The following is a 17,500-nucleotide window of genomic DNA, read 5'->3' on the forward strand; positions in this document are numbered from 1 at the left end:
TCTGTGTGTGTGTCTCCGTCTGTGTGTGTGTGTCTCTGTGTGTGTGTGTGTGTGTGTGTGTGTGTGTGTGTCAGACTCTCCCAAGGACGCCAGTCGTAAGGTGGAGGATGACACGGTGATCCTGTCAGACGTGCAGACAGGCTCCAGCGCAGTGTACCAGTGCAACGCCTCCAACGAGTTCGGCTACCTGCTGGCCAACGCTTTCGTCAACGTGCTGGGTGAGTTAGCCTAGTGTAGCTTAGCTTAGCATACCCTAGCCTAACCTAACCTAACCTAGCTTAGCCTAGCCTAGCTTAGCATACCTTAGCCTAGCCTAACCTAGTCTAGCCTAACATAGCCTACCCTAGCTTGGGGATGGCAGGTAGCCTAGAGGAAGCTCTCTCTCTCTCTCCCCCCCTCTCTCTCTCTACCCCTCTCTCTCTCTCTCTCTCTCTCTCTCTCCCCCCCCCCTCTCCCCCCCCTCTCTCTCTACCCCCCCGCCTGTAGATGAGTGTTTTCTCCGTCATGTCTGAAGCTCATGTTGACCCTTGACCCCCCTGCCCCCCCCTTCCCCCCCCCCCCCCCCCCCCAGCGGAGGCCCCCAGGGTCCTGACCCCACCTGACAACCTGTACCAGGTCATCACCAACAGCCCCGCCTCCCTGGACTGTGCCTCTTTCGGCTCGCCCATACCCACCATCACATGGTGAGGAGGAGGGGGGTGTGGGGGGGGGGGGGTTGAATTGAACTGAGAATCATGCGGTTGTATTGAATTGAACTGAATCATTTAGCTGGATTTTATTGAACCGAACTGAATCATTCAGTTGTATTGAATCGGACCGAACTGAGACCGAACTGAGACCTTTATCCGAAGCGGTCAAGTCAAGATTTCGCCTGAAGAGATGAGGGTCTTCAGTCTATGGCGGAAGATAGGTAGTGAGTCATTTAGTTGTATTCGATTCCAAGTGACTCTGTCCTGTCCCCTGTGAAGGTTCAAGGACGGCCAGACCAGCATCCTTAGCGGCGACCCCTACGTCATCCGGGAGAACGGCACCCTGGAGATCCACGTGGCCCAGACGCTGGACAGTGGCAAGTACACCTGCCTGGCCACCAACAGCCTGGGCACCCGCGAGAACCACGTCTACCTGGAGGTCAAAGGTGAGATATAGAACCCCCTCTACCTGGAGGTCAATGGTGAGATATGACCAGGTCTACCTGGAGGTCAAAGGTGAGATATATGACCATGTCTACCTGGAGGTCAAAGGTGAGATATATGACCACATCTACCTGGAAGTCAAGGGTGAGATATGACCATGTTTACCTGGAGGTCAAAGGTGAGATATGACCACCACTACCTGGAGGTCAAAGGTGAGATATGACCACCTCTACCTGGAGGTCAAAGGTGAGATATGACCACCTCTACCTGGAGGTCAAAGGTGAGATATATAGGGTTAGGGTAAGGTGAAATATATAACCACGTCTACCTAGAGGTCAAAGGTGAGATAGGGTTAGGGTTGTTGTCAGGGTTAGGGTAAGGTGAGATATGACCACGTCTACCTAGAGGTCAAAGGTGAGATAGGGTTAGGGTTGTTGTCAGGGTTAGGGTAAGGTGAGATATGACCACGTCTGTCTAGAGGTCAAAGGTGAGATAGGGTTAGGGTTGTTGTCAGGGTTAGGGTAAGGTGAGATATGACCACGCCAGAGGTGAGATAGGGTTAGGGTTAGGGTTGTTGTTAGGGTTAGGGTAAGTTGAGGTATAACCACATGGACCAATCACAGTAGAGAAGGTACATACGTATGTATTGGATTCACAGTGTTTTTCTCTCCTTCCCTCCCTCCCCCCCCCCCCCCCCTCCAGAGCCCACCCGCATCCTGCAGCAGCCTCAGTACATTGCGGTGCAGAGGAGCAGGAACGCCGTGTTCGAGTGCAAGGTGAAGCACGACCCCAGCCTGACCCCCACCATGACCTGGCTGAAGGACCAGGGGGAGATACCTGACGACGAGAGGTACACACACACACACACACACACACAAAAACAAAAAAGAACAAAAACACTTTCAAATGTGACACCAGACAGTTTTTTCATAAGCCAGTAGGCTACATTACTTGTACTGAAACTACAGATTGTAAGCTTTCAAATGACGTGTCATACATTGAAATCCGACGAAGTTAGACTCATTTGAATGTTGTTAGACCTCAGGCACATACTGTATAGGGTTAACCTGGCTGTCATCCAGGAAACCGGAAGCAAACGCTGCTAACAGCTAGCGGCTAACAAAGCACAGCGCGCTACGAAGGTCTAAACTGTATTTTAATAACATCACAACATGCTGATAGAACATCAACATGCTAAAAACACATAACTACACATAATTAGATAATCACACAGTCCTTGCTTTTGAACACGTCCTAAAACTAAAGTATATTTACAAGCCAGGTAAACCGATAGCCGATTACCGATAGCCAATGAATCCATTCCACAAAGTATACATATTAATAGAGCTGTGTTTTAGCGGTGTCACGTATGCGAGTGGTTTACGGTTTCACCAACTACAGTCACAAATGTGCCTCTTGACGACTGGTATAGGAAAGATAGAAATGAAAGTAAAAAATGCACTTAAGCTATGAGAGCTGTACCAGCTGTAGCCCATTGTGCGCATAATTATTATGCGCTTATACGACATGCGTGAAGCATTTCTGCGACACGCATTTCTGTTCACTGTTTTCATTCCCTCATCGCTGTATTCAATGCCAAAACCAGAATGAATGACCCCACAAAGCAGATTTGTAGCAATCCCGGGGCTTCCTCAAACTGTTTCCATGTTCTCAACTCCGCTCGCAATGAACAAACTTTTGAGCAGACACCGAAAACCTGCACGGTTCACTAGTGTATTGAACCGTGGAAGGCGAACCGTCCGTAAAAAAACGAGAACCGTTGCACCCCTAGTAGATACACACACACACACACACACAGATACACACACTCACACACACACATACACACATAGATACACACGCACGCACACACACACACACACACACACACACACACACACATAGATACACACACACACACAGATACAATACACACACACACACACGTACGAGCACGCACGCGCGCACACACACACACACACACACACACACACACACACACACACACACACACACCCATTGTAACACATGTCTGATACCACTCCTCATGTGTGTGTGTGTGTGTGTGTGTGTGTGTGTGTGTGTGTGTGTGTGTGTGTGTGTGTGTGCGCGTGTGTGTGTGTGTGTGTGTGTGTGTGTGTGTGTGTGTGTGTGCAGGTTTGTGGTGGACACAGACAGCCTGACTATCCGTGACGTGACAGAGGAGGACGAGGGGACGTACACCTGCGTGATGAACACCACCCTGGACCAGGACTCTGCCAGCGCCATGCTCACGGTTATAGGTGGGTGTTGTCGTCCTCTTTACCATTGTTGCCTGGCAACGCAATTCTTCTGGCTTTCTACTCTCCCTCTCTGTAGAATATCTGAATCTTTGTCCCCAAGTAGACAAGCTTGTCAAACTCTATCAACATCTTTCTTTATCCTGATAGTTTTTTCTTAATAGTTTTATCCTGATAGTTTCTAACATGACAGAATATTCCGTCATAAACACAGTATAATCTTGTCCTCTCCAGTAACACTTGAGGCCTTGATGGCTAGCTAAGAGTAACGACAGTTAATACTAAAATATACCAGAACTGACCTCCTCTCTTAGCGTAACGATGCTCTGTTGCTAGCCTTTAACCTTTAACCTTTAACCTTTCACCCCGCGCCCTCGATCTGTCAGAGGCTACTCCGACTCCAGCTATGGTCTACGGTAAACACACACTAGCCACTTTAGCATCGTCATCCTCGTCATCCTCGTCATCCTCGTCATCCTCTCCACTCCCTCAGCCATGTGTGAATGCTGGCTCTAACCCACACTGCAGTATTGTCGTCCATTTTGTTCGCATGTTTGTTCACATTTCCATGCAATGGTTTGGGTGAGTAATCCCCACTACTACCTACAGTAGTTAGTGTAGAGCAGTGGGGATTACTCACCGAATCCATAGCATCGCAATGTTTTGGCTTGACTAGCGAGTGTTTTGTTGATTTTCAACAACGTTGACATGTATTTACATTTTCCAGAATAAAAGTCTGAACATTTTCATTGGTTGCCAACTTGTTCCCGCATTTTGTTCACATTTTGTTCAAGCATGCTTTACTCCGTCAATAACATACTGTAAGCAGATGGTGTTTGTGACAGAGATTCTCCATGGTTACCGAGGATCTCCATGGTTACCGAGGGTCTCCGTGGTTACCGAGGGTCTCCGTGTTGTGTTTCAGAGGAACCGGACGCCCCCACTGACCTGGAGCTGACGGACCAGAAGGAGCGGAGCGTCCAGCTGAGCTGGGTACCAGGAGACGAACACAACAGCCCCACGCAGAGTAGGCACCACACACACACACACACACACACACACACACACACACACACACACTCCACTAGGTATCTATCTATCTATCTATCTATCTATCTATCTATCTAACTATCTATCTATCTATCTATCTATCTATCTATCTATCTATCTATCCATCCAGCTCTCTGTCTCTGTCTCTCTCTCTCTCTATCCATCCATCCTATCTATCTACACATGTACGCATGCACGCAGGCACACACACTGTCTCCACTAGCTAGGCTAAAATGACAGAGGCTCTAACCCCCTAACCCCCCCCTCTCCTCCTCCTCCTCCTCCCTCTCCTCCCCCCCCCCCCTCCCCCAGTGTTCCTGGTCCAGTACGAGGACGTGCTCCACCAGGCAAAGGTGTGGCACAACCTGACGTCAGTGACTGGGTCCAGCACCACGGCCCGGCTGGGCCTGTCCCCCTACGTCTACTACTGTTTCAGGGTTCTGGCCCTCAACGAGGTGGGCCTCAGCGCCCCCAGCCTGCCCTCCCAGCAGTACCGGACCAGCCCCGCCCGTAAGGACACACACACACACACACACACACACACACACACACACACACACACACACAAACACACACACACACACACACACACACAAACACACACACAGCCAGCCCTCCCAGCAGTACCGGACCAGCTCAGCCCGTAAGAACACACACACACACACACACACACACCAAGGGAGTAGGTTTGGTCTCAACATTGGTAGGGACCAGAGCAAATGAAGAAAACCGCAAGTGCAAGGGAATTATATTTTTCTAATGAAAATGAATAGTGTGTGACCAAACCGGGCGGGTATTTCTCGCCACGATCGGCGTTCGTCTGAGAGGGGGGGGGGGTTGTGCTGTTATCCTGATAGGTGGTGGTCGCCTCGTGCATACTTCACAACCAAATCCTTCTGCGACTATAGGACTATATTTGCATAGCAGCGGCAATTAAGGAGAGGCTGGTTTAGACATCGGAGGACGGGCTCGTTGTCATCCATGAAGTGGAATGACGCACGCACGCAGCGTTACGCACCACAACTGAGCCATCATTTTGCAAAATTGACATACACACACAGACACATACACACACACAAACTGACCCTCTCTCTGACAACCCACGACATCTCTGACATATTGTTCGTTCACACGGTTTTAGTTCAGTTTTATTTGATCAAACCTCTCAAGATGTTGTCTCTGTGTCTCTGTGTCTGTCTCTGTGTCTCTGTGTCTCTGTGTCTCTGTGTCTGTCTCTGTGTCTCTGTGTCTCTGTGTCTCTGTCTCTCAGCTCCAGATGACAACCCCTCAGAGGTCCAGGGTCTGGGGACGGAGAGGGACAACATGGTCATCTCCTGGAAGGTGAACCCTTCACCTCTGACCTGACCCTAACCCTACACTCGATACGTCTAACCCTAACCTCTGACCCGAACCCTAACCCTACACTCGATACGTCTAACCCTAACCTCTGACCCGAACCCTAACCCTAACCTACACCCTACACCCTAACCCTACACTCTACACCCTAACCCTACACTCTATGAATGAATGAATGAATGATCTTTATTGTCATTGTAACAGGTACAATGACATTTAAATGCAAACCCTAGGTGCTAACAATCAACACAGTCCTAAGATAATAAAAAACAAGAATGAGACATAAATAGACATAAATAGGGGGGATATAAATAGGGGAATAAGTGATCGGTAGGCATCTGAGTATGTATCTATTATGTTAACTTCTATACTTCTATACACTATATGTATATGGCCTATTCACAGGGGGGTGTATAGACAGGGGTGAGTTAGCATGTAACTGTGTACTTTTATTAACATATAAACATATGGACTAGTAACTTATATACAGTATATGAACCCTAATCTATACATCTAACCTTACATCTAGCCATAACCTCTGACCCTAACCCTAACCTACACTTCTATCTGCTGCCTCTTCAACATTCCTTTCTGCTCTACTGTACTGTACTTAACTCTCCCCTCTCCCCTCCTCTCCCTCCCTCCCCCTCTCCTCTCCCCTCCTCCTCCCCCCTCCTCTCCCTCCCCTCTCCTCCTCCCTCCTCTCTCCTCTCCCCTCCCCTCCCCGTCCCTCTCCCATCTCCTCTCCCCTCCCTTTTCCTTCACTTCTCCCCTCCTCTCCCCCCCCTCTCTTCTCCCCTCCTCTCCCCCCCCTCCCTCCCCCAGGAGTTGTCAGGGCTCCAGTCCAACGGGCCGGGCCTGCAGTACAAGGTCCAGTGGCGCCTGCGTGACGAGGACCAGGAGGAGTGGTCGTCAGAGACGCTGGCCAATGTGTCCAAGTATGTGGTGTCTGGCACGCCCACCTTCGCCCCCTACGAGGTCAAAGTTCAGGCCCTGAACGACTACGGCAACGCCCCCGAGCCTGAGCTGGTGCTGGGCCACTCCGGAGAGGACTGTGAGTATGGAGGGGGGCGGGGGGGGGGGACTGTGAGTATGGAGGGGGGCGGGGAGAGGACTGTGAGTATGGAGGGGGGCGGGGGGGGGGGAGAGGACTGTGAGTATGGAGGGGGGCGGGGGGGGGGGAGAGGACTGTGAGTATGGAGGGGGGCGGGGGGGGGGAGAGGACTGTGAGTATGGAGGCGGGGGGGAGAGGGGTGAGAAGGGGGGGGGAAGAGAGGGATGGAGCGCTTCAGCCATTAGACCTCTGCAGCTCATCCAGAATGCTGCTGCCCGGCTGGTATTCAACCTCCCCAAATACTCGCATGTCACCCCTCTCCTTCGCACCCTGCACTGGCTCCCGATAGCAGCTCGCATCAGATTCAAGACCCTGGTGCTTGCATACCAGGCAGCTAAAGGGACAGCCCCTGCCTACCTGAAGGAAATGGTAACCCCCCAAACCCCTGCCCGCTCACTCCGTTCCTCCACCTCGGCTGGCCGACTGGCCCCACCTCCTCTACACAGCAGTCGGGCTGCCCGATCACGTCTCTTCACAACACTGGCTCCCCGCTGGTGGAATGAGCTCCCCACGGCTGTCAGAACGGCAGAGTCACTACCCATCTTCCGTCGTAGACTGAAGACCCATCTCTTCAGGTTACATCTTAACTGCTCCTCCTGAGACATCTTCTGACCCTCACCACTACGTCTCCTAAAGACACCCGCTTTCCCCTCTACTGTGTCCCTAAGAACTTCTACTGCCCCCCTTGTACTGTTTCTCAGTTTCTCCAGTAATATAAAAAAAAAAGTTTTAGTAGAAGGCGATAGGAAGAAGGTTTTTCCTCCTATCAGTGGCCCCGGGCCCGAGCTAGAGTACTCTTCCTGCAACGAATAGTGGACTGCTGATTCACATGCTTAGTATTCAAATGTATTGATTGTAAGTCGCTTTGGAATAAGGCGTCTGCTAAATGCCAAAAATGTAAATGTAAATGGAGAGCTGGTGCTGGGCCACTCTGGAGAGGACTGTGAGTAGAGGAGGGGGGGGGATAGGGGGAGGTTGGAGGAGAGGGATGGAGAGAGGGAGGGGTGGAGAGAGGGAGGAGTGGAGAGGGAGGGGTGGTGGAGAGGACTGTAGGTGGATATTTGTATACAGTTCTATGCACGCAGGTATTCCAGTGTTTAAACTCTCTCTTTCTCTCTCTCCCTCTCCCCCCTCCCCAGTTCCCATGTCACCACCAGTGAACGTGCGGGTCGTGGTCCAGAATGGCACCCTGGCCGAGGTGCACTGGGACCCCGTCACCATGGATACGGTCAGGGGCAGGCTGCAGGGGTACAAGGTGCAGTACCGCTCACCGCCACAGGGGGGGACCTGGCATAATACTGGACAATTGTGAATTATGAATGTGTTATTTATTTGGATTTAATTATCGAGTTCATGTGGCTGTTGAAGTTTAGATCAGAGTCTAAAATTACACCAAGATTTCTGTTTTTTAGTTTGAAGAGAGAGAGAATCAGGTTTTGCACTGACTTTCGATCTTTTGTTAGGTGCACCGAATACGATTATTTCAGTTTTGTCCTTTAGTTGAAGGAAGTTTTGTGTCATCCAGGCGTGATGATTTGTTCAGTGCAATTCCAGAGATTGTCGATGGGACTGTAGTTGTTTGGTGAGAGGGCTATGTACATTTGAGTGTCATCCGCATAATTGTGGTAGGCAATTTAGTTCTTTTTTATGATGTGTCCCAATGGAAGCATGTAGAGATTGAATAGAAGGGGGCCAAGGATTGATCCTTGTGGAACCCCACATGTCATTTTAATTTGGTCGGACACAAAGTTGCAAATGGAGACATAGTAGCTTCTGTCCTGGAGGTAGGATCTAAACCAGTCTAAGGCAGTGCCCGAAAGTCCTACCCAGGTTTTTAGTCTATCTATTAGAATGTTGTGGTCTACTGTGTCAAAGGCTAGTAGTACTAAAACTGAGATTTGAGAGTCTGTGTTTACACGAATGTCATTAAGGACCTTGATAAGAGCCGTTTCAGTGCTATGTAGGGGGCGAAAGCCTGATTGAAAGTCATCAAAGAGATCATTCAGGGTCAAATAATACGTTGTTACGTCGCTACGTTGTTCGTGGGCAGCCATTTAAATTATCTTTCCTATACTTCCTATTCCTATACGTTTTTTTTTTAGTAAAGGCTTGACAACTGCATTGATAGCTGTGTGTGTGTGTGTGTGTGTGTGTGTGTGTCCATCCCAGGTGTCCTACTGGCGCGAGCGGAGCCTGCAGCAGCAGCAGGTGTTCCACGGGGGGGAGCAGGGGGAGGGGGAGGGGGTGGAGGCGCGGGGTGAGGGGGGGGAGGTGCAGAAGGAGGAGGAGGTACAGCAGGAGGAGGCGCAGCAGCTGTCGTTCCAGGGGAACCTGAGCCAGGGGCGCCTACCGGGCCTGCTGCCCTACAGCCTCTACAGCCTCAACGTCAGGGTGGTCAACGGCCGGGGGGACGGGCCCCCCACCCCAGACCTGCCCTTCCAGACCCCCGAAGGAGGTAGGGACGTGTCTGTGGGTGTGTGTGTGGCCTAGGGTCCTAATAAAAACAAAGACGTTTGAACACATTACACCAATCCTGAGCTCTCTACACTGGCTACCAGTCTCTCAGAGAATTGGATTCAAAGTACTCCTAATTACATACAAATCACAAAAAGGTCTTGGACCAAAATACATATCAGATCTCCTCCCACCCTATATTCCAATAGGCAAGGCCCCTAAGGTCAGCTGAGACTAATCAGCTAATCATTCCAAGAGTGAAAACAAAACATGGTGCAGCAGCTTTCAGTCACGCTGCCGCATGCTCCTGGAACAAACTCCCTGAAGAAATCAAACAGGCCCAAACCCTGAAAATATTAATGCTGTATGTAAAGCACTTTGAATTGCTGCAGTTGTATGAAATGTGCTATACAAATAAATGTGCCTTGCCTTGTGTGTGTGTGTGTGTGTGTGTGTGTGCCTAAAGCAAAGGCCGTGGCAAAATTCTGCTCAATATCTGCAATAATTGGCAGCCGCCACATATGGAGGAGACGCTGCTACCTGTACCCATAGACAGATTGTAAAGCTTGAATTATCGAGTGTCCTATGCTGGTGCAACTAATACTGTTTGTGTTCAAGAATTTTATTGTAAAATGTGAACGCAAATAAAGATATTAAATGTGTGTGTAACAGTCCCCGGGCCGCCCTCCTTCCTGCGTGTCACCAACCCCAGCGTGGACTCCCTGACCCTGGAGTGGGGACCCCCCCAGGACAACAATGGCCGCCTCACCGGCTACACCCTCAAATACCAGCCAGGTGAGCTTCTACTGTGTGTGTGTGTGTGTGTGTGTGTGTGTGTATGCTGTGTTTGAATACTGTCCTTGTTGAGACTAAATAAAACGTCCATGCCCATACTACACCACAGTCTGACGTCATGACACAGGAGTTTCTGCAACGTACAACTGTCAGACAAACATGCCGGCATCGATAAAAGGAATCGATAACCTTGGAGGCGTACGATTCTGATGGATCGAACAATTTGTTACCGGTTCTCAACTGGAATCGGTTATCGATTCCCATTCTCATGTATGAGTGTGTTAAAGATGGTGGGCTGTGTCTGTCCCCTGATGCGTCTCAAACTGTCTCAAACATGTGTGTGTGTGTCTGTCTGTGTGTGTGTCTGTGTGTCTCTCTGTGTGTGTGTGTGTGTGTGTGTGTGTGGTGTCTGCGTGTGTGTCCGTGTGTGTGTGCGTGTGTGTGTGCGTGTGTGTGTGTGTGTGTGTGTGTGTGCGTCCGTGCATCTGTGTGTGTGTGTGTGTGTCTGTCTCTGCGTCTGTGTGTGTGTGTGTCTGTGTGTGTGTGTGTGTGTGTGTGTCCCTCCAGTCAACAGCACCAGTGATCTGGGTCCGGTGGAGGAGCTGACCTTCCTGGCCAATCAGAGCACTGCCACGCTGCCCAACCTGCGGTATAGCACGCGCTACAGGTTCACCTTCAACGCCCGGACCAGCAGGGGCTCTGGACCCACCATCACTCAGGAGGCCATCACCGTCATGGACGAATGTGAGTTAGACACACACTGTAATACACACACACACACACACACACACACACACACACACGCAGAGACAGACGCAGAGACACACACACACACACGCAGAGACAGACGCAGAGACACACACACACACAGACACCACACACGGACACACACGCACACACACGCACGCACAGACAGACACGCACGCACGCACACACACACACACAGACAGACACACACACACACACACACACAGACAGACAGACACACACACACAGACAGACACACACACGCACGCACAGACAAACACACGCACGCACAGACAGACACAGACACACAGACACACATGCACAGACAGACACACAGACACACACGCACAGACAGACACAGACACACACGCACAGGCAGACACGCACGCACGCAGACAGACACACACACAGACACACACAGACACACACGCACAGACAGACAGACAGACAGACACGCACGCACGCAGACAGACACACACACAGACACACGTACAGACAGACAGACAGACACGCACGCACGCACGCAGACAGACAGATAGACACACGGACGCACACACACACACGCACAGACAGACACACACACACACACAGACACACATGCATAGACAGACACACACACACACACACACATAGTGCTCTGCGCAGGGCTATCTCTTCTTCTTTGAAAAGTTGAGAAAGTTAGCTTTCTGCTCAATCATCACCCATGTGAAATGATACCCCGTTGCATCATGGGAGTTGTGGTTCTCTTTCTCTTTCGTGAATTTCATCAGATGAATCAAATGACCTTGGACTGTGTCCATGTGCACCTTGTAGTGGAGTAACAATGTTGACAATAGTAATAATAATAACACAGATTTCATGTCGCATGTGAAGCTCTTCCACATTGTTACATGTGGTTAGACTGCCCCTTGTGGTGAGGATGAGGAATAACATGTATATCTAAGATCAAATCTTTTCAGGTCCTAACGGGACTATTTTATAACTCTACTTTACTTATATCCCCTCTGCCTGTCTCTTCTCTCCTCACCTCACCGCTCCTCTCTTCTTCCCTTCTCTTCTCTACTCCCCCCTACCCCTCTATCTCTCTCTCTTCTCTTCTCTTCTCTACTCCCCCCTCCCCTTCTGTCTCTCTCTCTTCTCTTCTCTTCTCTACTCCCCCCTCCCCCTCTATCTCTCTCTCCTCTCTTCTTCCCTTCTCTTCCCTTCTCTTCTCTACTCCCCCCTCCCCCTCTGTCTCTCTCTCTTCTCTTCTCTTCTCTACTCCCCCCTCCCCCTCTGTCTCTCTCTCTTCTCTTCTCTTCTCCTCTCTCCAGTCCTTCTTCAGCAGCCCACAGTAGAAGTGGGTAAAGGTAAACTGAGTTTCCCAACGGAAGCGTCTGCATGTATAGAACACCACCTATACTGGCAGCCATTTTTAAGCGTCTGCATGTTAGAACACCAGATACAACAACGGCCATTTTGTTAGCACGTCCAGCCAACCCTGGTTGACGGTTCTACCTCTTACCTGCATGTCATAAACACCGCACCAGAACCAGATATGTGACAGCAGCTGGTGAAACCAGGAACAAGTCGGGAGCCTATCAAAATGTTCTGACTTTTAAAAAAATGTCAATACATTTCCGCGTGGTTGAAAAAAATCAACGACACAACTCGCTAGTCAACTAACACAGCTTGTTTTGTGAGCCTGCTAACAATGTAAAGTACTGTTATAGTTAACTAGGTAGCAGTGGGGATTACTCACCCAATCCGTTGCATTTGCAATGTGTTTGGCTCGACTAGCGAGTTTGTGTTGGGATTTCCAACAACGCTGAAATCTATTTACATCTTTCACAATAAAAGTCCTGAACGGTCCGTCGGTTGGCGACTTGTTCCCGGTTTCACCAGCTGCTGTCACATATGACTTAGTCCACCCAGGACACTGGGGGGGTGGGGGGGGGGGGGGGGGGTCTGCATGCGCCTTCCTCCGCCACCATCAGATCAGTAGGCTAGGCTAGCTCAGTAGGCTAGGCTAGCTCAGAGGCGTAGCGACACAGGAAGCACGCAGCATCATCAGAAGGATAGCTTCTGAGCTAGCTTAGCATAGCCTCTACCATCCTGTGTGAGCCAGGGGGAGGCTGGTGGAGGTCGAAAATAAATCGGAGGACGGGCTCGTTGTAATGCACGTTGTAATTCCGTTCCGTGCGTCACAACGAACCTCCGGCCTCCGCCAGCCTCTCCCCGGTGTGAGCAGACAGGAAGCCATGTACTGTAAGTATGCAGGAACCAGGAAGTGAAGGAAGTCAACTTCCTGCCTGTCACTCTCAGAGACGGATCACGAGACCGTCTAAACGTATATCTACCACGTTGATCACGCACCGTATTTCATCCTTTCATTCTTCCCCCCCCCCCTCTTCCGTCTATGATCTCATCGTAACTAATATATGCATGTGACCCATCAGGCTTCCAGCATGACTAACGCTCTAACCTGCTCTAACGCTGCTCTTCAACCCTGGACCCCCCCCCCCCCCCCAGGCTGTGTGAGAGGGTCTTTTTGCTCCAGCCTAGCACGAACACAGTGGCGGGATAGTGGTGGCCAAGGGGATAGTGAGTTGGACTTCTTGGTGATCAGGTGATCATTCATGAGTTCAAATCCCACCTGGGAACACCACCACTGGTGTGCCCTTGAGTAAGACCTGGGAACACCACCACTGGTGTGCCCTTGAGTAAGACACTTAGCCCTATAAGTTACTCCGAGGAGACTGTCCCTGTGATCTGTAATTGTAAGTCGCTTTGGATCAAAGCGTCTGCTAAAATTGTAAAAATGTTAATGTAAAATGTGAACACACCTGCGTTGTTGGCGTGGCAGGTATCCTAGGTGTTAGAGGTTAGAGAGGCAGGCAGCCTAGGGGTTAGAGGTTAGAGAGGCAGGTAGCCTAGGGCTTAGAGGTTAGAGAGGCCAGCCAGCAGCATCAGTAGGTCGCTGGTTCGATTCCCCACTCTCAGGAGGGACCCGGAAGTGAGCCGGTGACTAATCAGATTAGGTGAGTGTGTGCTAGTATAGGCTGGAGCAAAACCCTGCACGCCAAGACCGGGGGTGAACAGCAGCGTACGATGTTGCACGTTGATGACTTACTAAAGCTCTTCTACTGGTGATGGTTGTGTACTGTATGTTGTTGTTGTTGTTGTTGTCATTGTGTTTGTTGTGTGTGTTCCTCCAGGCCACACAGAGCCCCCCCATCCAACCTCTCCCATCACTCAATCTCTGCAAGCGTTTCACAAGGGTACAGACTTTCACTGTGACCCCCCCCCCTCGCCTCTCTCTCTTTCTTTCTTTCTTCCCCCATAAACTCTCTCTTTCCCTTTCTCTCTCTCTCTCTCTCTCTCTCTCTCTCTCTCTCTCTCTCTCTCTGTGTTTGTATACAGTATCTATGCACAAAGGTATTTTTCAGTGTTCAAACATTGTCTCTCTCTCCCTCTCTCTCTCTTTTTCTCTCTCTCTCTCTCTCTGTGGTATAACTTTTAACAGTATTGGTCAGCATCATAGTCTTTATAACCATGAAAAGGACATATTTTTGTTTGGGAAATAAACTGGTAGAATATCTTTACATATGAAACTCACGCCCTCTACTGGTGATTATCTAGAAATACATGACATCATTTGGCCTCGGTCTTCCACACAACCGTCTCGAATTCCAACTCTGCAGACTATGGCTATCCTAAAGGAGAAGAGAGGAGAGGAGGGGAGGGGAGAGGAGAGGAGAGGAGAGGAGAGGAGAGGAGAGGAGGAGGAGAGGAGAGGAGGAGAGGAGGGGAGGGGAGTGGAGAGGAGAGGAGAGGAGAGGAGATGATGAGGAGAGGAGAGGAGAGGAGAGGAGAGGAGGGGAGGAGAGGAGAGGAGAGGAGGAGGAGAGGAGGGGAGGGGAGGGGAGAGGAGAGGAGGGGAGGGGAGGAGAGGAGAGGAGGGGAGGGGAGAGGAGAGGAGAGGAGGAGAGGAGGGGAGGGGAGAGGAGAGGAGGGGAGGAGAGGAGAGGAGAGGAGGGGAGGGGAGGGGAGAGGAGAGGAGAGGAGAGGAGAGGAGGAGAGGAGAGGAGAGGAGGGGAGGGGAGAGGAGAGGAGGGGAGAGGAGAGGACAGGAGAGAAGGGGTGAGGAGAGGAGAGGCCAGGAGAGGAGAAGAGAGGAGAGGCGAGGAGAGGATAGGCCAGGAGAGAAGAGAGGAGAGGAGAGGAGGGGGGGGAGGGGAGAGGAGAGGAGAGGAGAAGAGAGGAGAGGGGAGGAGAGGAGAGCGGAGCAGAGCAGAGGAGAGGAGAGAAGGGAAGAAGAGAGGAGAGATGAGGAAAGCATAGACAGGTAGAGGGGACTATGTCTTTGTCGTCATCCAATCCGTGTGGCTCACCGGTGTGTGTTGTGTCCCGTGCGGCCTCCTCAGTCCATCCGATCGCTCCGGCGTTCGGCAGCGTGAATTCCTCCGTGGTGGACGACGGCGCCGTGATCAGCTGGGAATACTTCGGACCCGACAAGAACGTTTACGTGGAGTATATAGTAGACAACAGTAAGAACCTCTTAAGATATGTTTCATTTTTCCACCCCGCATCCTTACCCGCCGCCATCCGTATGCGTATATATCAAATGATTATGAATTATTATGATTAAAAAACAACGTATACAAATTAAATTAGTGTACGTATTATTGTAAAATTAGCGTGTTGTTGATACATCGCCTCATAAACTTCATGCCATCACCTCTTCGTCGGACGAAGAGTTTTCATCATCCTCATCCTCATCATCATCCTCATCCTCTTCCTCCCCCTCCTCATCATCATCATCATAATCCCCTTCCTCCACCTCCTCCTCATCTTCATCATCATGAATGAATGAATGAATGAATGAAAGCTTTATTTCGAACATGTGAAAAAAGAAATAGTTATAACAAGAAAAAACAAAACAAAAACAAGAAAAAACAAAACAAAAACAAGAAAAAACAAAACAAAACAAAAAACACTATTTACTTAACATGTCCGAAAATGAGTAGGAAGAAGCAGAGATTAATAATTATCATCATCCTCATCATCATCATCATCATCATCCTCTTCCTCCCTCTCCTCATCATCATCATCATCATCATCATCCTCCTCCACCCCCTCCTCCTCTTCCTCCTCCCCCTCCTCATCATCATCATCCTGATCCTCTTCCTCCTCCTCCTCCTCATCATCATCATCATCACCATCATCACCATCATCATCATCATCCTCTTCCTCCCCCTCCTCCTCCTCATCATCATCATCACCATCCTCACCATCATCATCATCATCATCACCCTCCTCCTCCTCATCATCATCACCATGATCCTCATCATCATCATCATCATCATTATCATTGTCATCCTCCCCCCTACGCTCCACACGTTGACTCTCACCCCCTCCGTTGACTCTCCCCCCCCTTCGTTGACTGTCCACCCCTCCGTTGACTCTCCCCCCCCTTCGTTGACTGTCCACCCCTCCGTTGACTCTCCCACCCCTTCGTAGACTGTCCACCCCTCCGTTGACTGTCCACTCCTCCGTTGACTGTCCACCCCTCCGTTGACTCTCCCCCTCTCCGTTGACTCTCCCCCATCCGTTGACTGTCCACCCCTCCGTTGACTCTCCCCCTCTCCGTTGACTCTCCACCCCTCCGTTGACTCTCCCCCCCTCCGTTCCACCCCCCCCCCTCCGTTCCACCCCCCCCCCCTCCGTTGACTGTCCACCCCTCCGTCGACTCTCCACCCCTCCGTTCCACCCCCCCCCTCCTCCGTTGACTGTCCACCCCTCCGTTCCAGGTAAAGAGGAGTGGAAGAGGGAGTATGTGAACGGGTCCCAGAGCCTCCTGATAAAGGGGCTGAGGCCTGCTACGCCCTACAGGGTGCGCGTGGTGGCCAGGGACCAGGCAGACGGGGTGCTTCTCACCACTGAGGATATCTTAATCATGCTACCAGGTGAGGCGGCACGAGGCCCTGGCATGAGGCCCTGGCATGAGGCCCTGGCAGGAGACCCTGGCAGAGCTCCGCCGCAGTGGTGGATGGTGCTTGTAGTTTTTTTTTGTTGGGTGTTTTGGTAGTTTTTTGGTGCTGTTTTAGTTGCCTGCATCACTCTCCCATCATCCTCATCTCAAGATAAGAAACGTCACCAGTTTGACCAGATCTTCGTCATAGTAGTTTTTCTTGGGGGGGGGGGGTTTGGTTCTTGTAGTTTTTTTTTTTTTGAGGGGGGTGGTTCTTGTAGGGTTTTTTTTGGGGGGGGGGGGTTCTTGTAGGGTTTTTTTTGGGGGGGGGGGTGGTTCTTGTAGTTTTTTTTGGGGGGGGGGGTGGTTCTTGTTTTCTTTGGGGGGGGGGGGGGGTTGGATGTTGTAGTTTTTTGGGGGGGGGGGTTGGATGTTGTAGTTTTTTTTTTTTGCCTGCATCATTCTCCCATCATCCTCATCTCAAGATAAGAAACTTCATGAGTGAGTGAGTGAGTGAGTGAGTGAGTGTGTGTGTGTGTGTGTGTGTGTGTGTGTGTGTGTGTGTGTGTGTGTGTGTGTGTGTGTGTGTGTGTGTGTGTGTGTGATAGCTGTAATGTAG

General features: G+C 50.6%; 1 protein-coding gene across 1 annotated transcript in view; it reads left to right on the forward strand.

Annotated features, from left to right (window-relative positions):
• nrcama (neuronal cell adhesion molecule a) overlaps window positions 1-17,500 on the forward strand; it is a gene marked incomplete at both ends in the record, with an annotated part of 41,367 nt that overhangs the window by 17,964 nt on the left and 5,903 nt on the right. Inside the window, 18 exons of the mRNA XM_080538122.1 lie at window positions 75-218; window positions 572-683; window positions 969-1,135; window positions 1,836-1,983; window positions 3,291-3,415; window positions 3,799-3,828; window positions 4,338-4,439; window positions 4,775-4,972; window positions 5,733-5,803; window positions 6,644-6,872; window positions 8,072-8,187; window positions 9,102-9,140; window positions 9,210-9,387; window positions 10,059-10,181; window positions 10,749-10,925; window positions 14,126-14,188; window positions 15,335-15,457; window positions 16,721-16,876. Of these exons, the coding sequence (XP_080394248.1) occupies window positions 75-218; window positions 572-683; window positions 969-1,135; window positions 1,836-1,983; window positions 3,291-3,415; window positions 3,799-3,828; window positions 4,338-4,439; window positions 4,775-4,972; window positions 5,733-5,803; window positions 6,644-6,872; window positions 8,072-8,187; window positions 9,102-9,140; window positions 9,210-9,387; window positions 10,059-10,181; window positions 10,749-10,925; window positions 14,126-14,188; window positions 15,335-15,457; window positions 16,721-16,876 (2,301 nt within the window). The remainder of the gene's footprint in view (window positions 1-74; window positions 219-571; window positions 684-968; window positions 1,136-1,835; window positions 1,984-3,290; window positions 3,416-3,798; window positions 3,829-4,337; window positions 4,440-4,774; window positions 4,973-5,732; window positions 5,804-6,643; window positions 6,873-8,071; window positions 8,188-9,101; window positions 9,141-9,209; window positions 9,388-10,058; window positions 10,182-10,748; window positions 10,926-14,125; window positions 14,189-15,334; window positions 15,458-16,720; window positions 16,877-17,500) is intronic.

Source organism: Nansenia antarctica (genome assembly GCF_963989245.1).
Source record: "Nansenia antarctica genome assembly, chromosome: 8".
Classification (NCBI taxonomy): Eukaryota; Metazoa; Chordata; class Actinopteri; order Argentiniformes; family Microstomatidae; genus Nansenia; species Nansenia antarctica.